This window comes from Cervus elaphus, chromosome 12 (assembly GCF_910594005.1).
Source record: "Cervus elaphus chromosome 12, mCerEla1.1, whole genome shotgun sequence".
In the NCBI taxonomy this organism is placed as follows: Eukaryota; Metazoa; Chordata; class Mammalia; order Artiodactyla; family Cervidae; genus Cervus; species Cervus elaphus.
Window position 1 is genome coordinate 48,396,487 of NC_057826.1, and position 24,670 is coordinate 48,421,156.

At 45.9% G+C, this 24,670-nt stretch overlaps 1 protein-coding gene across 2 annotated transcripts in view; it reads left to right on the forward strand.

Moving 5' to 3' along the window:
• Nucleotides 1-11,643: 11,643 nt before the first annotated feature.
• The window catches only part of LOC122704849 (myocardial zonula adherens protein), a 117,818-nt gene continuing 104,791 nt past the window's right edge, over nt 11,644-24,670 (forward strand). Inside the window, exon 1 of one of the 2 annotated variants that reach the window (XM_043919917.1) lies at nt 11,644-11,824. In XM_043919917.1, coding sequence (XP_043775852.1) covers nt 11,759-11,824 — 66 coding nt within the window. In that variant the 5' untranslated portion in view covers nt 11,644-11,758. The remainder of the gene's footprint in view (nt 11,825-24,670) is intronic. The other variant, XM_043919916.1, reaches the window with a different exon arrangement.

The window sequence follows — 24,670 nt, forward strand, 5'->3', positions numbered from 1 at the left end:
CACCTCCCCAGGCTCGTGGCTCTGACAGGCGCAAGGCAGTTGAGTGGCTCTCAGGAGGGGTCATGGCGATTTTGCCGCAGCTGAGAGAGCAGACGGGGCAGGGGCCACCCTGACATTGTGTGTGGAAGGCCAAGAGCCAGCCTGTCCAGGAAAGAGAAGCTGCAGCCTCCCAGGCCCCCTCCGTCCCTCTCTGCTCTGCTGCCAGTTGCAAGGTTGGGGGGATTGGTACTGTGTTCATCTCTGGACCACAGATACCCACTCTGATGAGTGAGTAGTCTCTGCCATCAGGGTTCACTCATAGAGGAGGAGGGTGATGGAGACACAGGGCTGAGTGAGTGCAAGCAAGTGTTAAGTTGTGTCACATTATAACCAACAGAGCAATTAATTTGTCCCTTGTTTTTACTGCTGCAAATATTTTTCCATTTCTCCTAGTCTTTCCCCAAGCCTTTCTATTTCCTTGCTCCAGGGCCTTTTCCAGATCAGGAGTTCTTTTGTTCATTAAAGCCCTGACTTATTGGGAGACTAGTGACGTTTGCTTTTGAAGGAGAGGGGAGGAGGTAACCTGCAGAGGGCAGGCAGAAATAGATATCACACGGAGGTTTGGACCAGAAGTAGATGTTTTCCCAGGTCTGGTGAGCAATGGATCCCAATAGTATCCCTGTCTGAGGTGCTGGGATGTGAGATGGACTGATCTGAACATGCGGCATCCCTGGGGACTATGGCAAAAACCACTGTAGAATAATCCTACTTTGTGTCTATTCTGTGCCAGGCACTGTTGTAGACTAGGATTGGAGGAGTGAACAAAGCAGATGGAAATCCTTGCCCTTGTAGACCCTATATCTTAGGGGAGCTAGACAAAAACCAAGTGCTCAAGACTTGGGCTTTTATATGAAGAGCCATGAAACCATTGGAAGGGTCTGTACAGAGAGGAGTGTAGATTTAAAAGGATCACGGTAGCCTCTGTGTTGTGGATGGAATGACTGTAAGGGGATAGAGGTAGAGAGAACAGTTAGGAGGCTATTCAAGGATCCAGGGTAGAGGTGATGGTGGCTTAAATGTTGCCGATGAAAACGGTTTAGGTTTTGGAGATGCTTTGGAGGTAAAGTCACATAGATAAAATGTGAGCTATGAGATTAAAAGGAGAAATCATGGATGATTCCAGGGGTTTTGGCCTGAGCAACTGGAAATATAGTCTTCATTAGCTGAACTGGGCAAGGCTGTGGCAGGAATAATGTTTTATGCCGGGGGGAGGGATTTCATACAGAGAGAACAGAGCACCCATGTCCGCAACTCTCCCCTCGCCCTGAATTTCAGGCAAGACCACCCTGGCCCGGGTGGCTGTGTGTGGATCAGAAATGGCATCTCTTTTAGTTAGGAAGGTTGGAATAGACATGAACACACTGCCATGTTTAAAATGGGTAACCAACAGGGCCCTACTGTATGGCACATGGAACTCTGCTCAATGTTACGTGGCAGCCTGGATGGGAGGGGAGTTTGGGGGAGAATGGATACATGTATATGTATGACTGAGTCCCTTCACTGTTCATCTGAAACTATCATAACATTGTTAATTGGTTATTCCCCAAGACTAAATAAAAAAAAAGTTTAAAAATCTTAAAAAGTTTTATTGGAGATTTAAAAAAAAGAAAGAAGTGGCAACTCTTCCTCTATCAGACAGCGCTGTGTTGAGGACACGGCTTGTCAAGGGGATCAGCTCCTCTTGCAGCCTGAAGCCCTGTTGCTGTAAACAGCCTTCACAATCACACCCAGAAGCACTGCCTGGAGTGACTAGCAGTGTGTCAAAAAGACCGCTACAGCAGGATGGGACCAGATGGATACCTGGAGCAGCGTCAACTGAGCTTAAAGAAATAACTGTTCATGTCCCCAAGTCATGTTTTAAAGTAAATTGTGTACTTGCCTCAGCAGTTACAGTGAGTGGAGGCCTACTTGCAAGGGTTCATCAGAGGTATAAAGGCAGAAAACAAAATTAAGGAGTATTGTTGGTCTTCTTAGGATTAAAAATAATGAATGCTGTTCTGTTTTGGGTTACATGATCCTCTTTTATTACATGCTAAGAGTAGATAAGTTCTCTATATTAATAATCTCTCTCTCTCTCTCTCTCTCTTTTTTTTTTTCAGAGAAGGGTATTCCAGGCAGTCTTGAAGGAAGCATTAACCCTGACTGTTCGTTTTAAATATTTATTTATTTTATTTGCTTATTTTGGCTGTGCCAAGTCTTAGTTGGGGCATTCAAACTCTTAGTTGCAGTGTGTGGGATCTAGTTCCTTGACCAGGAATTGAACCTGGGCACCCTGCATTAGGAGCATGGAGTCCTAGTCACTGGACCTCCAGGGAGTTCCCTATATTAATATCTCATAATATAGCAAATCAAATATAGGGAAGGAATGGCTTTTCCAAAGGTCTTATATTAGCACCAGTATGGAACACTCAACATACTAGCTTTGAAGAAGCTGTTCCAAGTCTAAAGGATCTTTTACACTCAGCATTGCCCTCACAATGACCAGGCAGTTCGTGGTTTTCTTTAGTTTCAGGGACCTCATGACGCACTATAGTCATATCATTTATATTTTACGCTCTCATTCAAGCCTCCCAATGACTCTAAGAGGTGGTACTGTCATCTCCCATTTTACAGGAGAGAAGATGAAGGCTTGGAGAGTGGAGATGACATGCCCAGGACTCGTCAACTAATGTGTGGCAGAGCCTTAAGAGACACTCAGGTTAGTTTGGCTCCAGAGTTCTGTCTATTAAACAATGTTCCCCTGACTCCCCTGATGTGAAATTCAGAATTCCACAACCCCAGGGTCACAGATTTCTGGAATTTGAAGGAAATAATGCATCTCTTCTATGCCCCCTCCCCCACCTGATGCCTGAATTCTCTCTAGTCATCCTTGATGAGATGTCTTCCCCCTGGTCCTTGTAGAAATGCTGGGTGATGGCATAAGAAAGTTTGAGAAGCTTATTAAGATGTGAATTTCTGGGTGTCATCTCAGATCCAAGAAATCAAGAGTGTCCTTGGGTCAGGACCCAGAAATATATTGTTATCAAGACCCCAGATGGCTCTAGTCAGCAGCCAGGATTGGAGACCACACTGTAGTGATGGGGAATGCCCTGCCTGCCTCACAAATTGGTCCTGCCTGTCATTTCCACCCTGAGCCATTTCTTTCCTTTATCCCCTCCTCTTGGCTAGCTCTGGCTATTACAGTATTCCTTAGATTGCACTGAACTGCATCTCCTTGTAGCTTTTACCTACTGGGCCCCATTCTACATTTTGGGTTACACAGAACAAGTTTAACCACTCTGCCACTTGACAGTGCTTCAAGAATTTAAGTCATCAAACCCCACCCTCTCCTAGAGGATCAATTTTCCCAAGTCTGCCACCTACATCTCTCATTATATAATGTCAAGTTCTTATATCATCTGTGTCATGTTCTTCTGAAATCATTTGGGTACTCCTTGTTCCTTTAAACTGAGGCACCAGAACCAAAGGCCACTTCCCAGGAGCCAGCATAGTAAGAACTTTTGCTTTTCTGATTCCAGACCCTGCCTTCCTCTGAAGGGATCTTGAAATTAGATGATATGTACTGGGTCTCCAAGGGGTGGGCCTCTGTGGAGCTACTGAGTTGGGCAGATGACCTGAGTACATGATGCTGCTGACCCTGGCCTCCTGTGTCCTGTCTTGGTGCAGCTGTTGATTCTGGACACAAGGTGAGGACCGTAGATGTATTCTTGCTGCGTCTTGTCAGATTCTGCTCCTTGTTTCAGCCTCTTGAATTTTGAGATCCTGCCTCTTCCATCAGTAGGTTGAATGTTTCTTCACCCGATTCTTTCAGACTCTCTGTATTATTCACCCTGTTTTCTACTAGCCTCTGCTTTAAGATTATTGCTGTTCCAGAGATCTTTACTCTGAGTAGTGATGTATCGTGTACCCCTTGGTATCTGTGTGTGTGTGTGTGTGCATATATATCTTCATATTTTATATAGCTATAGTGGACACGGCTGGCGCTCACCAGAATCGTCTCAGTCATCCTTTACCAGCTCCATGTCAGTTTCCCAGCTTTTGTGTAGTTTTGGTGCTAATATTCTGTGCCTATTAGGGGCATAGATGTTTTTTGCCCCTATGGAGTGCCACAAGTGTCTGTGAGTTATATTCTACCTCTGCCCTCCACCCTGTGTACCAGAAAATTACTGGCTAGCATAGGAGTAAGAAAGTCCAGCTCTTTGGTCTGGAGGCAGGACTAACTGAGGTTCAGTTTACATTCCAGAGCTGTCCATGGGATCAAGATCTGGACTTGACCTAAGAGGGTGCCCTTGCTGACTCCTTCCCCTTTCTGAGACCCCACTCCCTTCCTGGTTGCTCCTAAAGGCACCTCCTCAATAATCCCCTCCACAAGAATCCTTGGTTCAGAGTCTGCTTCTGGGAGAAGCTGACCTAAGATGGTAGTCATAGCATAAACAGATGTATCAGCAGTTCCACATGAGTATACATGTAAACATTTCAAGACTTTTAAATTTTGTTTATTTATATTTTTTAAAACATTTATTTATTTGGCTGTACTGGGTCTTAATTGCATCATTCAGGATCTTTTGTTGCAGCACAAGGACTCTGTAGTTTTGTTGCTTGGGCTCAGTAGCTGCTCCGTGGCATGTGGGATCTTAGTTCCCCAACCAGGGATTGAATCTCTGTCCCCTGCATTGCAAGGTGGATTCTTAAGCACTGGGCCAGCAGGGAAGTTCCAGGGCTTTTTTATTTTTTAAAAAAATCCTTTTTGTAGATTAGCTATTTTAATTTTAGTATAGAGTCAAATACAGGTATAACTCATATATTAACTGGTCCAAATAGGATCTACTGACCAGTCACCACCAAGTCAGTGTCTTTTGCAGCAAAACTCCTAAATTGCTCAGGGAAGCATGAAAGTGGCAGAAGGAAACATTCTTTGTACCACATGCTGGGAAAGGCCCCTAATTCCTTTAACATCTCTCACTGCACTTACTCCTTCCCTTCTGTGATTTTTTTTTTTTTTTTTGACATTAGGTGGAGCCTGCTTCCTCTTAAAGACAGTCACCAGGCTGTCTTCCTGAAAAAATAAATACATAAGATTTCTGCCTTTGCACCTGCGAGTTTCCTACTACAAGCCCACGGGGCTACTTGGACAAGCCAGGAGGGTGTCTTCCTCTCGGTGTCCAGGTGTGTCTCTTGGAGTTTAACGCTTGGCAAAGTCTCAGGGCTAAGAAAGGAATCACTTAGCCTTTATCCATCAGTTTTATTTACTGATTCCCCTCCCCTAGGTATCTATGGCACTATTGATTGACTACTCACTAGGATAACGTAGGATTCACATAAGTCCAACTTTTGATTGGTCAGTAGTTTTGTTTGATTTTCTGCTTTTTGAATCCATCCTTTCCTCTCTTTTCTTTTCCTTTCCTTTCCATCACTGGTGGGTCCTCCATTTCAGAGTCCCTTTTTCTCTTATCAATACTATTCCCTATCGCTTGTCAGCCTTTTGGCTAACATCAAGTGTAATACTATTCCCAGGGAGTTCCCTGGTGGGCCAGTGGTAGGAATTGGGGTTTTACTGCCAAGGGCTTGGGTTTGATTCCTGATCAGGGAACTAAGATCCCGAAAGCCACATGGTGCAGCCAAAAATTTACAAAAAGAAAATTGAAAAATAATATTATTCCCATAGACCCAAAAGCACTTGCCCTGTGGTCTCTGCCTTCCAGGCATAATATTCTCTCTGCTGCCCCTCGTGTCACTGCTCTGCTCGTACACCTTCCCTCCCCACCCCCCCACCCTTCACCTGCAGATTGGTTCTCAACTTTACTCAAGGTTTTTACAGTCTAATCCCAATCTACTTTGTCTTGGGCCATTCCCTCCTGTTCTGAGGTTCAAGCTAGAGAGGCAAGCACACGTTTCCCAGACCCTCTGATCTCACTGAGTCCTCTGGCCCCCAGTCCAGAAAGTCCTGACATTTTCTTCCTCATTCTGTGGGGCCAGCTCCCATGCTGCCTTCTCAGAGGAGCCTTCCTGCTCTCTCCAGCTCAGTGCCTTGAATTCCTTTATCCTCTGCCCACTACAGTGCTTTGGACATGCCTCAAGTCTGGCTTCTCTCCCAGTTTAAGAGGTGAGCTGTCAAGGATATGGGCTTCCCTGGTGGCTTAGTGGTAAAGAATCCGCCTACCAATGCAAGAGATGCAGGAGATGTGGGTTCGATCCCTGGGTGGGAACATCCCCTGTAGGAGGAAATGGCAACCCACTCCAGTATCTTGGAAATGCTGGAAATTTCATGGATGGGGGAGCCTGGTGGGCTACAGTTCATGGGTCGCATACAGTCAGACATGACTTAATGGCTGAGCTGGAACACACCTCAAGGACACAGAGTCTGTAGCTGTCTTGCCTGGGACTGAAGCTCGGCTCCACCACTTAACTAGCATTGTTACCAGTGCTAGTCACTTCCCTCCCTGTGATGTGATTTCCTCATCTGCAAAATAGGGGACATAATAACACCTTCCTCACTGAGGTGCTGGGAAGGTTCAATAGATAATTCATTTCAAGCTTCTGAACACAGTCAGTGCTGCATAAGTGTTGGCTAAATTCACATCTCTCTTCACAGATTGATTGTGAGTTCCCAGAAAGCAGTGGCTGTCTTACTTCTCTCTGTGTCCCCTGTGCCTGGTACATAGTAGGTGCTGTACATATTTGTTCAGTGGATTGGCTTCATAGTAGTCAATGAATTGGGCATTTGTCTGTGAGTTAACAGGTAAGCACAGGATTGTTTTCTATGAGTTTTATTCCCCAGAGTGGGTGTGCAGCAGGTTCCACCCCCTGTGTCTAGACAGGTTTATAAATTCTGTGTATCTGGGTGATGTGGCTGAGGTATTGGGTTCCTCTCAGTCTGCTTTCCTTATCTCTAGGCCCTGTTCTCTGCTTCTGAGACATTCAGTGAATGTGGGGTATTTCTTGTTCTACTTTATCCAAAGGAGCTTTGTAATTCAATACCCTTATCCTTGGGTTGGAAATGCGTCCTTTTTGTATTGTGAAAAGTTGGTCTCTGTTTGGCATTCAGAATGGGAAGATACCAGGACTTTGAGGTGTTGTGATACCTGAATGGAAGGGGGTAAACAAAGGGAATCTGCAAAGACAGAAGAGTGAAGAGAGCAAAAATACCAGGAAGCCAGGCATCACCTGGGCTCACCTCCTGTGTGTCCTGTTGAACGATGCCATTCCTGATGGGTTCTGCCAAGAAATAAAGGTCGTCTTTGCCAGTCAGGACTTTGCTGGAAAAGTGGGTCCCATCAGAGCTCCTCAGCTAAAGATTCCGATAGTTTGGAGAGAGCTCAGAAGAGAGCATCACAGATAATTCAGAAAGCAATTGTTCATTCGCTAAGTTGTGTCTGACTCTTTGTGACCCCATGAACTGCAGCACGCCAGACTTCCCTGTCTATCACCATCTCCCAGAGCTTGCTCAGATTGATGTCTATTGAGTCAGTGATGCCATCCAACCATCTCATTTTCTGTCGCCTCCTTCTGTTCCTGCTATCAATCTTTCCCAGCATCAGGGCCTTTTTTCAGTGTCAGCTCTTTGCATCAGGTGGTCAAAGTATTGGAGCTTCAGCCCTTCCAATGAATATTCATTCATTGGAATCAAATCCAGTGTTGATTTCCTTTAGGATTGACCGGTTTGACCTTCTTGTAGTCCAAGGAACTGTCAATAGTCTTATCCAGCACCACAATTCAAAAGCATCAATTCTTTGGCACTCAGCCTTCTTTATGGTTCAACTCTCACATCCATACATGACTACTGGAAAAACCATATCCTTAATCGCTCAGTCATGTCTGACTCTTTGTGACCCCATGAACAGTAGCCCTCCAGACTCCTCTGTCCATGGGGATTTTCCAGGCAAGACTACTGGAGTGGGTTGCCATGCCTTTCTCCAGGGAATCTTTTCAACCCAGGGATCGAACCCAGGTCTCCCACATTGCAGGCGGATTCTTTACTGTCTGAGCCACCAGGGAAGCCCTGGAAAAGACATAGCTTTGACTATATGGACCTTTGTTGACAAAGTGATGTTTCTGCTTTTTACTACTTTGTCTAGGTTTGTCACCACTTTCCTTCTTTTAATTTCATGACTGCAGGCACTGTCCACAGTGATTTTGGAGCCCCAAAAGAGAAAATCTGCCACTGTTTCCATTTATTCCCCATCTATTTGCCATGAAATGATGGGACCAGATACCATGATCTTAGTTTTTTTAACTCTTTCACTCTCATCAAGAGGCTCTTTAGTTCCTCTTCGCTTTCTGCTATTAGGTTGGTATCATTTGCATTTCTGAGGCTTCTGGCAATCTTGATTCTAGTTTGTGATTCATCCAGCCTGGCATTTCTCATGATGTACTCTGTGTATAAGTTAAATAAGCAGAGTGACAATATGCAGCCTTGACATACTCAGAAAGCAGAGGCTGGAGAGAGTAGCCCAAGAGCTGGGATGGGAGAAGGAGGTGCAATCCAGTGACTGATTTCAAGAAAATGAAAGGTGTGTTTATGCAGACATCTAAAATTTTCTACAAACCTGTGCGTCAGCAGAGAAATTTAGGACAGGTTTTAGTCATGTGGCTATTACTGTGGATGGGAAGGTGTGGCAGCTGAGAGTTACGTTATAGTGTCTGTTCCTGCCAGTCCAGTGGCACTCCTCGGTCACCAGTGCTCAGGGAGGGTCCAGAGGAGGCTGGACCAGTGCTGAAAGGGAGCAAGGTGACCGTCTGCACCAGAGCCTCTGTCCCTGTCCCCACCCCTCACTCCCTATGACTTCTGGCTGGGCAGAAGGCCTAGTTCCTGGACTATGATTTCATTTTAGAGTTTTTCCCTTCTCTGCCAGCTCCACCTTTTCATTGGTTGCTCAGTCTCTATCTGTCTTCCTATTAATATTTTCCTCCTTCTCCTCCTTTCCCACTTTGGGCTCTCCCTTCCCCTTTCTTGCAGTTCTTAGGTGTTGGCCTGGCATGGAGTGACCGTAGCGTAAGCCAGAGCCTGGCATCTGCCCACCCACAGCCCCTGCAGCCCTTAGTGACAGCCGGTGTGGGGAACTGCCCTGGCTGGGATGGTCCTGGGGCTCTGGCTGCTTCAGCTGGCAAACTGCTTGGAGACCCTCACCTCCATTAGAAGCTGGATTAGAAAGGAGCTTAGTCTTAGTTTTGCTTGACTATGAGTGAGCTGAAGGATTGCTCTATAATATCCTTTCTTTTTTTTTCTATTTCCTTATGTGGTTGCACTGCGTGACTTGTGAGATATTATTTCCCGGGTCAGGGGTTGAACCCAGATCACAGCTATGAAAATACCAAGTCCTAACCACTAGACCACCAGGAAACTCCCTGTAATATCATTTCTTCATTCATCCAACATTTGCTGTGCACTTGCAACATGCCAATTACTCTGTAATATTTCATCACTCACTCAGTGTTTATTGCACACTTACTACGTGCCAGTTGCTCTGTAAATCATTTCTTCACCCATTCATTATTTATTGTGCATTTACTACGTGCCAATTACTGTTCTAGGCAACAGACAGGCTGGAATGTAAGCAAGATCAAGCTTCCACCAAGAGGTCACGAGTGAATACGAAATCTGCTGCTTTTGTAATTAACTATAATGCAGTACAAATAGTATTAACAATATGAAAAAGACTTGGATAGATGGAGGAGAAATGAATCCATAGCCCACCCTTCCTCTCAAATGCTGACTCCATCTTGAGCGATCACTTGGGTGGTTGCCATAGTATAAACAAACACTGATGCCAGGTTATCTTGGGTCTGTCTGAACAGCAGCCCAATTTCCTTTCTCCTCAAGGCAACATAACAACAACATTCATTAGCCTCTTTCTCCTGAGGTAATCATGCAGCTATCCCTAACCCATAATGACTTTCAACAGCCTTATTTTGACCACTTCTTTTGGTTTATTTTTTATTTTTTTATCAAAGCGCTGTACCTCTGAAGCTAACACAACATTGACCACTTTTTATTGGAAGGCAGACCCATCTGTTAGTCTCCTTTTTAGAAAGGTGGGTGGATAGAAGGATGCAGGAAGGGTGTAGTAAAAAAAAAAAAAAAAAAAATGGCCCTGGAGTTAGAAGACTGCAGGTCTAATCCCAGCTATTCACCATTTAACCTAATGCCCCTAGGTCTCAGTTCCCTCATTGGTAAAATGGGGGTGATAATAGTATCCATGTTTTTGGTTATGGTGAGATTTTGATGAGAAAAGGCATATGCAGCAGGGAGAAAGCAGACAGAGCTGGGGTGATGATGATGATGATAGAGATGGTAAAGCACAGGCTGTGTGACATGGGGAAAGCCTGTGTGGCATCAGTTAGATTCTCTGGTCTGTTTCCTCATCTGCAGAAGGAGCAAATCTTACAGGAGCATTTGGACTTTTGTTCAGCAACATTTCTTATATTTCTTGAGTGTCTTCTGTGTTGGTGCCACACTGGGAATTCAGAGTAGGGTGAGGCTGGGTCCTCTCCCTCTGGAAGCTCGCCACTGGGAAGGGGACAGACACACATATTGATGACTCTAAAGAAGACATGGTCTCAAAAAGCATTGAGGTTCATGAGTGTAAGTGTTCAGGGCAGGAGGATCCTGGAGAGCTTGGTAGGGAGGGAGGGTTTGGGCTTTAAAGGGTGCTTAGAGAGGGAAAGTCTTCCCCTATTGATATACATTTGTCCTCAGGATAAATGCCAAACTCTTCAACTAACTACACCAGGTTCTTCATAATCTGGCCCAGTGCCCTTCTGCGCTTTTCTACCATTTGCCCCTTGCACTGTGGTATTTTCAGTTTCTAAAAACTGTACCAAACCTCTTGCCTTTTGCCATCTTTCCACGGTTTGTTTTGGCCTGTAATTCCCTCCTCTCTGTGCTAGGGGGCAGCAGAGAGGACAAGCAAGGCACTAGGATCTGACTGTGGAGTCCATCACAGCTTTGCCACTTTCCAGGCAGTGGGGCATCTGCTCTGTTACTTAATCTCTCTGTGAGTCAGTGTCCTCATCTGCAAAATGGGGATACAGGACAATAATAGTGCCTATTCAAAGGGTGGTTGTGAGGATTAAATGAGTTACTACATGCAAAGTAGTTCCCAGTCAGGGTCGCAGTAACTATTAAACAAACATGAGCAGGTGTAATGAACGCTCTATGCCTGGCTTGCTTCTGCGTGTATTTCAGGTCTTAGGTTAGTCATCGCATCCTCTGGGAAGACTTTTCCTACACAGGCTAATTCTTAAGGCCACATTGTGAGCTCCTGTGTGTATCATCTTTTCTACCAAAGCACCGACACCTGTCATTTCTCAGTATCCCCACCAGATTGCAAACTCCACAGGATAGAGGATTGGTGGATTGGTAGATTGTGTTGACTGCTGGTAGGCACTCATGGTAGGCACTCAGTCCTGTCGTAGGACTGACCCTGGGAGGACGCAGAACCGTGGGGGAAGGTTGGTGACCAACTGCTGCTGGGTCTGCGCTCTCAGGAGAAAATGCAGCCTGACAGGTCAGGCGAGTGCGCGGGCCCCGCCCCGGCTCCGCCCCTTGGCCCGGCCCCCGCCCCGCCCCCGCCCCGCCCCCGCCCCGCCCCCGCCCCGCCCGCCGGCGCTGGTGGCCTGCGCGGTTCCCAGCCTCCCCGCCTCCCGCGGGACGACCGCGGGCTTATTACACCCGGGAGCAGCGCCGCGCCGAGCCCGCCACCGACGCCGCTGCTGCGGGATGCTGCGCTCCACGTCCACAGTCACCCTGCTCTCGGGCAGCAGCTCCGGGGCGCCCAACAGGAGGGTGAGTAGCTAAGATTGGGAGCTGCTGCTGTCCCACTTCCCGTCCAGCCAGCCCCGCTTGGGGGTCTGGGGATGGAGACGCGCGAAACCGGTCCCTCGGCCCGACACTCCACCTGGACTCAATTTTAGGTTCTGTCCCAGCTCCGCGAGCAAGTCCCTTCTTTTCTATGCCCCAGAGGCACCGCATGGGATCGAAAGACTTAAGGGACTTTCTGGAATTCCCAGAGATTTCCTCTCCCTTCCCGCCTCCTCTAGCAAGCCAAGTGTATTGGTGGCACCGTTTTAAAAAAAGCACGGGAAACTTTCGGCATTATCCTTATCTGGAGACTCAAAGGTGATGAATGTCTTTAACCAAACTTTCCTCCTTCCAGAGATGAAAAGAAAGGGCCACTTGTCGCCATTTGGTGATAGAATAACACTGATTTGGAGTGGTCTTGACTAAGGTAGGCTTTATTTTACAAAGTAGAGATTGGTAGCTGGCCACCCAGTAGGCCGGTTGTGGGACCTGGGTTTATACAAGGTGCTTTCTTCTTTCTGACTTAAATATTAGCACAGTGGGCTCCATCTCCACCTAGGTTGCCCTTTGGAAGTGCTGTTTCTTTGCCATCTTTGTTGCATCTTTTCTCATCGCTCCAGGTGCTCTGTGAAAGAATTGCTAGCCACATCTTTACCATTTCGCATCTCTTCCAAGACTGGTGCCTCAGAGCACACTGACAGGGCCTTGGTTTGTGCCTTTTGTTTTTGTTGTTGTTCAGTTGCTCAGTCACACCTGACTCTTTTCGACCCCAAGGAATGCAGCACGCCAGGCTTCCCTGTCCTTCATTATCTCCCAGAGCTTGCCCTAACTCATGTCCATTGGGTCAGTGATGCCATCCAACCATCTCATCCTCTGTTGTTCCCTTCTCCTCCTGCTTTCTATCTTTCCCAGTATCAAGGACTTTTCCAATCAGTCAGCTCTTTGCATCAGGGGACCAAATCATTGGAGCTTCAGCTTCCGCATCAGTCCTTCCAATGAATATTCAGGGCTGATTTCCTTTAGGATTGACTGGTTTGATCTCCTTGTGCCTTGTAAGTACATCTGTTCACTATGATATTCAGTACTTATCATCTCAATGTGTCTTTTCTATGCTTGAAAGTTCTCTAATCTATTTCCCTGTGTCTGTCTGCTTAGTTGTGTCTGACTCTTTGCAGCTCCATGGACTGTAACCCACCAGGTTCCTTTGCCCATGGAATTTTCCAGGCAAGAATACTGGAATAGGTTGCCATTTCCTCCAGGGGATCTTCCCGACTCAGGGATTGAACCCGCATCTCTTGCGACTCCTGCACTGGCAGGCAGATTCTTTACCATAAGCGCCACCTAGCTCAAACAGTAAAGAATCCACCCTGCAATGCAGGAGACCGCTTGCATGCAGGAGACGAGGGTTCAGTTCTTGGGTCAGGAAGATCCCCTGGAAAGGGAAATGGCTCCCCACTCCAGTATTCTTGCCCGGGAAATCCCCTGGACAGAAGAGCCTGGCAGGTTACAGTCCATGGTGTCATAAGGGTTGGACACAACTAAGCGACTAAACCACCACCAACTTATTTCCCCTATGTTTAGCTAAACAGGTGGCTAAGTCCAAGCCAGGGGCCCCTTTGATACTCCTGCCTGTTTTTTAGTCTTACAGATGTGCTCATTTCATTTTTACATACCTCACCCAAATGACTAGCAGTCGTCTTCAGTGCTGTTTTTCTTTAGCTCCAGAAGTACTCTGTTACGCCTGGGTCTGGGCCAGGTAATAGGTTCAAATGTGTGTGAACACCAGACACTTAGGGTTGACGGAAGCCAATCGTTGGCTTCATAAAGCAAGATTCCCATTAGGTCCAAGTGGGTTTCCAACTACAGTCCTAGCCTTGTACCAGGATGGGTATTTGTCTTTTTTCTGTGGAAATCCTTTTCAGTTGGAACATAATTATGATTGAGAAAGAATGAAGTAACTGCAAAACCAGCCCTGAACTTCAGGATCCTGTGTGGGACCAGATTGTGTGAAATTCTCTAGAACCCCTTCCAGAGTGGGTACTCATTGAGTGGCTGGAGTGATATGGGTGGATGCAAATGTGATAAGTATAGTAGATAACCTTTCTGAAGATTTTTTGCTCAAACATTTACTTTCAAGTATTTCTTTAGCTATACATACTGTGGTGTCTGATGGAATGAACACACTGTTGAGAAGGCTTTGCCGTTTGAGTAAGACATCTGAAATACTTTGGTCTGAAGTGGTCGGTGCCCTGAATCAGACCATGTAAGGCTGCTTTGAGCACATGGGTACTTGCTCTGCAAAGAAGATAACTAAAGATTTCCTTATGATTTCCAACTCTGTTCAGAATTTGCAAATGGCACTGGTACTGTGTGTGTCTGTGGAAACTGTGATCTTTGATTGATTAATTGATTTATTAAACAATATTTATAGACCTGTGTGATGAAGGATTAGATATTGGGATTCATTCTACCTGTGGGTATAGACATTTGTCACAGACTATCATCATACAGAGTAATGGTTGTAATAGTAGGGTAGAGTGTTGACAGGTTGCATGGAAGCTTAAAGGAAAGGTTCTTCTTGAAGCCTCTGAGGAAGGCCTCCCTCTGCAGCAGATGTTTGTGTTTAGTCTTGCAGGGTGGAGTGAGACTTCTTAAGGCAAGTGACATAATTGAGATACTGAAAAAGGAAGTATCATTTCTTCTAAATGGAACTCTTGGCATATACTGTTTATCAGTGATGTATTGGACCTACTTTAGGGCAAAACACTTATTTTTTTGGATGAACAAGGATAGGATGTTTTAAATATAAAGTTGTAGACCAAACAAGTGAAAAGTGTTCCCTAAGTTGAAAGTTTTTCAGTAAACTCTATATTGTTCTATCTTTCCTCTCTGATATGCCACAAGTGATGGTCTTGTGCAGTAAAATGTTAGCCAGTAAAATAACATTTCTGTTTCATCCCAAGAGCTTACCAAATTAGGGACTGCTGGGGAACCGGGATGTGTCCAGCCAGGCCTTTAGGCCGACCAGAAATGGTGGTGACAGCTGACATTGAGCAGGGAGTTCTCTGAGTCAGCTGCCCAGGGTGGTGCAGCCAGACCAGACTGTCACTAGTTATCCTTCGTTTAATAGCTGCCACCTACAATTTGTACCTCCTTCTTATCTGAAATCTCTCAAGGGAAAAAAAAAACAGATGGGAGAGTAATTTCTGACAGCTGATAAACCTCTGAGAGGCATTTATGGATGCCAACCAACAGGGGTTGTAAAGTTAAAAAAAAAATCTGCCTTCATACCCGTTGTGCACTAAAAATAGTTTTATCTATGGCAACAGCAGGAAGATATATTGGCTGGAGAATAACCATAGATAGATTGATGACCTTGGAGAATGGAAGAAAATGTTTAAAAAAAATATTAACATTGCTTTGTGATTTTGAGAGGAATTTTGTAAATGCAGTTAATCACACTGAATGAAGCTTTGCAGTGGAAGGGCAATTGTGTGGCCAGGTTGTGTGCTTTGCAGAGAAGGCATTTTTGCTTTGCGCAGCCAAATATTATTGGTTTAGCTGTTTGGTGAGGGTGGTGTGAGAAGATAGACTTGTCAAGGGTTCCCCCAGCATCACACCGTGTTGGTAATAGGAGATTGTTGACTGGTGTTACTGGTGTCATGGCCCCTCCATGGCACATTAAAAAATGAAACCAAATCCAGGAAGGCCAGAGGGCAAGGACTGTCTCCTGGCCTGCTTTTGCCAGTAATTTTTGTATTTGGCAGAGTCTTCCTCTGTTAAAAACTGGAATGGGCTGGCCAGTCATCACTTCCTCACTCAGGCAGTACTCTCCTGGGTCCCATTTCTGTCTGATTAACTCAAATAATTCTCCTTAGCTGGCCAGTGAAAGGATCAGACAGGTGTTTACCTCACTTCCTTTTCCTTTCACAGAAACATCTGTGAGCATAACTTCCATATTGTCCTACTGGGCTCTGAGGAAGGGACGCAGAGCATTGTGGGGACTCAGCATCTGGTGGAAGGAAGCTGGGTGCAGCCTTCCCCAGGGAGGGGGTTGGCAGGGGGCCTGCACTTCCCAGAAGACTGGCTGGCTGCTCCCCTGGGCCCTCCTGAGCCCAGGTGAGGAGTTTTAGAACCTGGTGTCCCCAGGATTCAACCAAAGACCCTCTGCCACTCAGAACTAATAGTTATATGCTCAGGAAAAAAAAAATGCCCTGACTTCTCTGCTTTGGTTCACCCATCTCACTGTGTGAGATGTAGGATGAAGGGACCTGAGTTCTGAGATTCTTAAGGAAATCTGAGATCCAGAGGCTGGTGTTACCGCTGAGCTTCTGGTCACTTATGAAACCTTTTCACATTAGCCTCAAAAACTGTAGAGCTGAACACAGGGAGTTGTGGGTCCTGGGCCAGCTAACTAGAGACTATGTTGAAATGTTTTGCTTTAAAGTACTTTCAACAATTATGTGCCTTACTCCTTGTTTCTGCAGTCGTGTCTCTCAGCCAAAAATGGTCCCCATCTCACCCAGCACACAGAAGAGTAACACAAAGGTGTTTACCTCTTTTCCCTCCTTAGATAAGTGATATTTCTTGAATATCAGTCACGCTGTTGACTGTTCTTTGTCTTTTAAGGCCAGCGTGTCTCTCTAAAATACAGAATCCAGCTACCTAACTCTTCTGCTTTAAGAGCCCCTTCGGTATTGCCAGGAACAAGTACAACCCCCTAGTTTAGCACCCAGGGCCTTCTGATCTGGCCTTTGCCCTCCCCACCCCCTGCTCACCAATACTCTTTGCAGATGTACCAAATTACTTGCTGTTCCCCAAGATTTTGATGCTGTTCCTCACCTCTGCCATTTTTCATGCCTCTTTTCTGATGAAGGGTCAGCTCCTCTGGGAAGCCTGCCTGAACCCCCTCTTCTGTATTCCCCTAGAGGCTCGTGACCCTCATCATTGCTCCTACCTATTATTAACTACTAGAGGAGAAGGTTTAAGGACCCTCCCTTCCCAGGCCTGGTGTAATAGGTGCTTAGAAAGAAGAGTGTCCCCAGGGTCCTCAAACAGCCATACTTTACATTGAGTTGGCAAATGGGAAAACAGGAAGAGAAGCTTGGGATGAAGTCAGCCTATGACCCCTGGTCCACCTGGGCAGGAAGCAGGTGCCCTGTGGCTGGGAGTGTCAGCCTGGATGAGGAGCTTGACAGCTCTGGGAAGGCCTCCAAATAGTACAGGTGCCTGATCCTGTTGTACTGTCAGAGTTTCATTCCTTTGGTTAGGTCAGTGGTTCAACTCTGGTTACACATGGAATACCGAGAAGCTTAAAATCCTCCACCTAGGCCCCACCCCAGACCGTCTAGATGAGAACCTCGGAAAGTAGAGAATGACATCAGCATTGTTTAGGAAGCTTCCCCGGGTGACTCTAATATGTGGCCAAGGATCAGGACTCCTCCTTCTGGGGTTGCTCTCTCAGCTTTCTCGGACATGCAGGCAGTCCTGGGTCCATGTCCTCGAAGGTCCCTTTGACAAACTTTTTGGAAAGGCACGATGGAGGTGGGGGCAGGACGGGAGAGTCCTAACATGCCAGGACTCTGGTGTCTTTGTGTGCGTTCATTTACCTGCGATTTCTCTCTGGGGCAATTGGGGCACATGGTGAGCCTGGTACTGAAGAGCCAGCTAGAACAAGAGGGAGAAGTCACTGTCCTCCTACTTAGGAATTTTGTCCGGAATCAACTGTGACAAGAAAGTGGGTGCCAGGACACTTTACGCCACCTGGAAGACGTATCTAAGTATGGAGATCAGGGGGCAAGTGATGACCCCACAGTCAGACCAGCCCTTGGCCTGTTTTGAATACTCTGAGCCAAGAATGGTTTTACAGGGCCTGCAGACCCTCAATATTTGCTATCTGGCCCTTTACAGAAAAAGTGTACCTCACCCTGATGTAGATGGTCAGGCCTGCAAGCTCAGGGTCAGAGCAACACTGAAGAGTCCTCCTCCAGACGGGGCGGGCCCTGTTCCACCGGCATGCCCCAGAGATTTTAATGCTTGTGCTGAGCAGAGACTGACCTCCCAGCCACAGCCATAGTGGCCACACCATCTGTTGTTAGGTGGAGCTGAGCAGGGACCCACGGTCACAGAGTGGACTGGGCCCGAGGGAAATGTAAATGCACTTGGCTCATTTCCATAGGGAAATCCATGTTTGTAAACTGATGAGCAAACGCAGCACCTCCCTGGGTCATCTTCTCCACCCCTTTTTATTTGAGATGGACAACTCTCCCTTAGGTGAGCCTGGATACTGAAGCTGAGAGCCTGAGGGTACGCGGATGGCAGAGTCCGCCCTAGACAGGGACCAGCCCTCTGCCTCCACAGAGTGGGTCAGAAACAAGTCCCAGAGGCCTGCTTAGCTCCCAGGCGCCCTGACTGCAGACAAGGGCTTGGCTGTGGATCTTCTTGTGGAGGAGGCTTGAAAGCTCGCTGCACCCCCTGCTGTCCTCCTGTGGGGATTGGCTTGAAGGAAGTGGAAGGCTCTCTGGGGAGTGTCAGGTACATTCTCCTTACTGGGTTTTAGTTCAGCCTAGAAAGAAGCCCGTACTGACATTTACTGAGCAAGGGCCTATTACGTGTTGATCCTATGCTGAGTGCTCTAAGGGCTACACAAGCAGTTAAGGTACAAAGGCTGCTTGGGAACCCTGTTTTCCCCCTTCCAGTCCATGCTGTAGGGTGTGGAACATAATAGGAGGTACTCAATAATTGCTGTTGAATCACTGAACTCAGATTTGAGCAATAGTCCCTTCCTCTAGAAATTTAAATGGCTCCCTGATGTCTTCCATTAGAAGCCTTGCTTCACCATCAGGCATTTGTAGGTTAAGAGTTTGGCCCCTACTTGTGTGGTCATTTTCTTCTCCCACTATTGCTTGGGCTTCGGGCCCATTTACCATTCTCAGAACATGCCCTGTTTGTGTCTTTGGATCGTTGGGAATGAACACCTCGCCTGGTAATTGTATATTGTTATTCTGATGATGGATTCTCCCAACATCATTGACCTGGGAAGTCCTTTCTGTCCTTCTATATGCAGTTCACATGTCGTCTCTAGAACGCTTCTGATATACTCCACCTCCCGTTAGATGACTCTTCTCCTCCTTAAATTCCCAGGGTAAAAAAGATGATTTACTGAATGCTTAATATGTGCATTAGAAACTATTGGGCTTAGAAATGTGCATTAGAAACTATTAGAAACTATTCTAAGCCCTTTTCACGTATTAGTTTATTAAAGCCTAGCCACAGGGACTTGCCTGGTGGTTCAGTGGTTAAGACCCCATGCTTCTACTGCAGAGGGCATGAGTTAGATCTTTGGTTGGGAAACTAAGATCCTTCATGCTACTCATTGTGGCCAAAAAAAAAAAAAAAGAATCCTTGTGACAATCCCAAGAGAGTCGTTGCTGTAGTGTTGTTAGCTGAGTTTTACAACCGAAATAACTGAAACAATAAAGATTGAGTAGCTTTCCAAAGGTTTCACAGCGAGTAGGTGTCAGAATCAGAAGTGGAACCCAGAAGTGCAGCGCCATATGCCTTAACCACACACGACCCTGTCTGCCAGGTATTGTATTGTGTGATATTGCCTTGTGTGGGTATGTTTCTGGATTATGGGCCTCTTTGGGCAGGGCTCTTTCTTTTCCATATTGGTACCCTCATAGCCCTAAAGTGTCTTACAAGTAGTGGGTGCTCAGTACTTGAAGTACACTGAGTCCATCTTCTTGCTTTTGATCCGCTGGAAGGGACCTTTGATTGTAAGGATGGCAGGTCCAGGGCTAGTGTTCAGCTAAATAAGATTCAGCTCCCCACGATGTTCAGAACACAAGGTGGAGCCAGCTGCTATGGGAACCCCTGGGACCAACTACCTCACCTGCTTCTCAGGCACTGTCCAACCTGGGCTACTCTGGGTATTATGTACCTGAGTGTCAGGAAACCATGAAAGTGAGCATCATCAAATGCTCAGAGAGATAAGCCTTGATCTGCCTTGATCTGACCCAGTGGGAGATTTTCCCAGGGGAGATTCCTGAAAGTGAATGACTAATGGAGGTAAACTCTACAGGGTCAGCCTGTCAGGTACATTCAGGGGTTACTTAGAACTTCTGTTAAGAAATTCAGAGCACCTTTTAGACCTGTGGGATGTTCTCTTTGCTGCTTTGAAACAGTCCTGTGGGTCTAGGAAGGATTGAGGACCTCCCCCGCCTCCGCCCCATCTGATACGTGCTGTGCCGTGAGAAGCTGCTTCTGTCATGTCCAGTGTTTTGCGACACTGTGGACTATAGCCTGACAGGCTACTCTGTCCATGGGATTTTCCAGACAAGAGTATTGGAGTGGGTTGCCATTTCCTCCTCCAGGGGGTCTTCCCGACTCGGGGATGGAACCCATGTCTCCTGCGTTGGCAGACCTTTCTCTGTCTCTGATATAGTCCCTCTCAATCTTTATTGTTGCTGTAACTGACTGTTAGTTGCTCAGTTGTGTCTGACTCTTTGTGACCCCATGAGCTATAGCCTGCCAGGCTCCTCTGTCCATGGGATATCCCAGGAAAGAATACTGGAGTGGGTTGCCCTCTCTGACTACTAAGATATTTTAAAAATATTTATCTGTATTTATTTATTTGACTGCACTCACTGGGTCTCTGTTGCAGCATGCGAGATCTTAGATCCTCATTGTGGCCTGCAGGCTCTCTTAGTTGTAGCCTGTGGGACCTAGTTCTGTGACCAGGGATTGAACGTGGGCCCCTTGCATTGGGAGCATGGGGTCTTAGCTACTGGACCACCAGGGAAGTCCCTACTATGCTTTTTATTTTAAAAACTTACACATACTTGGAACAGGTGCAGACATTGAAGAAATCCCACTTTCCAAAAGATTACCACCACTACCACCAGCAGGTGGTCATGTTTCCTTAAAGACGTTTTTTTCCCCCATAAACATATACAAATTATCAGAGTGTATTTTAAAAACAGAACAGGTTATTTTTTCCCAGCACTGTCTTTTTTCACATGATAGTACATTTGAGCATCTTACTAAGCAGGGCCTGATCCTGTTCCAAGGTGGATTTAAATTGCATCTGTGCCGTCAGTCCATTGTGGATCAGCACTGATTACAGAATGTAAGCACCTCGTGCAGTCCATGCCCTCATGTTTCCATAAAGGCGCTCCTAACGACAAGAGTAAACATTCTCCACAGGGGTGTGGGTGGAGCCGCAAGCACCTGACGCACCTGCCGGTTAGCTTTGAAGTCAGATGTTTATTTTACATTCTTGTTTTATTTGAATTCATTATCTATCACCAGGTAAAACTGATAGTGTAGAGAAATGCATTTTTTTTAGCCTGTGGCTTTGTGTTTCATAGTGTACATATGGCCTGAGGAGGGATGCAGGCAGTGTGTTGAGGAAAATCAGCATTCTGGGTGGACAGATAAAGAACTGTCTCCATCAGGGGTAGGGGGCTTCTCAGTTTTGATTGATTGGAGTCATGGAGTCCTTTCTGGACCTTGTCTTTTCTTCCAGTTTTCAGTTTATTCCAAAAATGATTGCCATTAGGGATTACCCCTCTAGGACGATCAGTCTATAAAGCTGTCAGTTGCTATAGTAATACCCACTAGATCCATTGGCCAAATTGTTTTTATCATGGAAAGCAGAGCCAGAAAGCCAAGTCAGCCTATATCATTTTGGAGCTTGTAGGCTGATGACATATTTAGATAATAATAAAAATATCTAACAGTGATAGAGGCATACTATGTGCCAGAACCTTCCTTTACCTGTATTTTACCCTTGAGATTCAGAGAGATTAAATAGCTTGCTCATAGTCAGCACAGCCTAGTAGGTGTTGGAAATTGTGAATATGTGTGTACACCTGTGCAGGTATGTATCTCTGTTTGCACATGTGTGTGTGTGGTATAGGGTATGGTACAAGAGAAAAGTACTTCCTTTTCTCTGCAAAACTATGCTGTGCATCAGATCTGGCCTACCAGGGATGATTACTGAGCATCACAGACTTGGATTACCTGCCTGGTGTGAGTTACATTTTCATGTTCATGCAAATGCCTGCTGGTTTCAACCAGCCCAAGTGGCCTGAAGTCAAAGGGTTACCTCTTTCTGGAGACCCTCGGATTCCCATCAGTGTTGTTTGTCAGCTGAGAGAGCTATGTGCTGGAATGGCTTGATTTCTCTATGACCAGCATGACAGGCAATGAGCTTTGAAGGTTTCATGCAAAGTTGGCCATGTAAGAGGGAGTGATATCTCTGGGGGTCAGGTCACATCTCTCCCTGGGGTCACTGGAGCCAGAACTTGGCCAGAGAAGAGTGAGATGGAGAAGGATCTTGAAACCAAATCTTGTGGCTGAAAGGACTGGATTGTTTAGTGCAGAAGAAAGAACATTCAGGCTGATGAAGAGCAAAGAGAATTCTGCTACAGTCCCTGAGGGTACCCTGGGTCTGTTAGATAGGGGTTCTGAGGAAGAACTGTTTAAGTCTGTTGTCAGGGAGTTAGAGGTGTTAGGTAGCAAAATGGGGTGCCTCAGAGGAAGGCAGTGGTGAGAGTGGAAATGCTAATGTGTGTTCCAAATGGGCTGTCACCTTTACAGGGAAGATGTTACCCTCAGGCTGGGTGTCCACTGCCAGGTATATTGTTGGTGAGGAGGTTCCTTCATAGGCTGGCAGGTTGGATGTCAAAGGTCTTTTACAATCGTATCCAACCGTGGGCTTCATGGATGCAGGGTCCACAGAGGCTGCCCTGTGGACCAGTGCATAACTGTGATTGCAGACCAGGTTGGGGGGTGTGTATTAGTTTACTGGGGTTGCTGTAAAAACAAAAAAAGAAAAGTACCACAAGTCAAGTGACTTAAACAACAGCAATATATTGTCTCCTGATTCTGGAGATTGGAGGTCCAAAGTCAAGGTATCGACAGGATTGGTTCCTTCTGAGAGCAGTGAGAGCAGAATCTGTTTCAGGCCCATCTCCTTTATTTGCTTACATGGTGTGCTCCCTGTATGCATGTCTGTCTCCCAATTTTCCCTTTATATAAGGACACCAGTCATTTGGGATTAGGACCTACCCTAATGACCTCATTTTACAAACTGTGGAAAATTCTTAAAGAGATGAGAGTACCAGACCACCATACCTTTCTCCTGAGAAACTTGTATGCAGATCAAGAAGGAACAGTTAGAACTGGACATGGAACAATGGGCTGGTTTCAAACTGGGAAAGGAGTAAGTCAAGGCTGTATATTGTCACCCTGCTTATTTGACTTACATCATGTGAAAGTACATGTATCGGAGTACATCATGTGAAAAGCCAGGCTGGATGAATCACAAGCTGGAATCAGGATTGCAGGGTGAAATATCAACAACCTTAGATATACAGATGATACCACCCTAATAGCAAAAAATGAAGAGGAACTAGAGAGTCTTTTGATGAATGTGAAAGAGGAGATTGAAAGAGCTGGCTTAAAACTCAGCATTCAAAACACTAAGATCATGGCATCTGGTCCCATCACTTGATAGCAATTAGAAGGGGAAAAAGTGGAAACACTGACAGATTTTCTTTTCTTGGGCTTCAGAATCACTGTGGCCGGTGATTGCAGCCAGGAAATTAAGATGATTGCTCCTGGGAAGAAAAGCTTTGAAAAACCTAGACAGCGTATTAAAAAGTAGAGACATTATTTTGCCAACGAAGGTCCAAAGGTCCATATAGTCAAAGTTCCATTTTTTCACTACTGTGTACAAATGTGAGAGTTGGGTCATAAAGAAGGCTGAGCACTGAAAATTGATGCTTTTGAACTGTGGTGTTGGAGAAGACTCTTGAGAGTCCCTTGGACTGCAAGGAGATCCGACCAGTCAATCCTAAAGGAAATCAATCCTGAGTATTCATTGGAAGGACTGATGCTGAAGCTGAAGCTCTAATACTTTGGCCACCTGATGCAAAGAGCTAACTCATTGGAAAAGACCTTGATGCTGGGAAAGATTCAAGGCAAAAGGAGAAGAACGTGGCAGAGGATGAGATAGTTTGATGGCATCATCGACTCAATGGACATGAATTAGAGCAAATTCCAAGAGATGATGGAGGAGAGTGGGGCCTGGTATGCTGCAGTCCATGGGTTGCAAAGAGTCAGACATGACTTAGAGGCTGAACGACAAGCGCTGCTATAAAGACCCTATTTTCAAATAAAGTCACATTCTGAGGTACTAGGAGTTAGGACTCCTATGTATACATTTTAGGGGGACAGAATTCCACCCATAACAGGGACAGGTTGTGCTCTCATGAGTGTGTGGGGCTGTTGGCTGGGCGCTCTGGGTGCTGCTTTGACTCTCTGTTTTTTCCCTTTGGTGTTGTTTTTTAATGGCAGGATAAAAAACAACACATTTTCCACTTCTTTCCAGAATATATCACAGTAGGATCAGGCTGTGATAATAGGGTGAAATAAACATCATGTGGCATTAAGTACATTGTCATTGTGTGTGACCATCGCCACCATCTGTCTTTCATCTTTTCAAACTGAAACTCCATATTCATTAAAGAATAACTCAGTCCTTGGCAACCAGCATTCTTCTGTCCATCTCTATGAATTTGGCCACTCTGGGGACTCTGTGTAAGTGGAACCATACAGGTTTGTCTTTTCATGACTGCCTTATTTCACTTAGCATCATGTCCTCAAGGTTGCTCCATGTTATAGCACGTGTCAGAAGTTTTGTTCCTTTATAGGGCTGTGTAAATATTCTGTTCTATGTATAAACACATTTTATTTACCTACTCATCCATTGATGGACATTTGGGATGTTTCCACATTTTGCCTATTGTGAATAATGCTGCT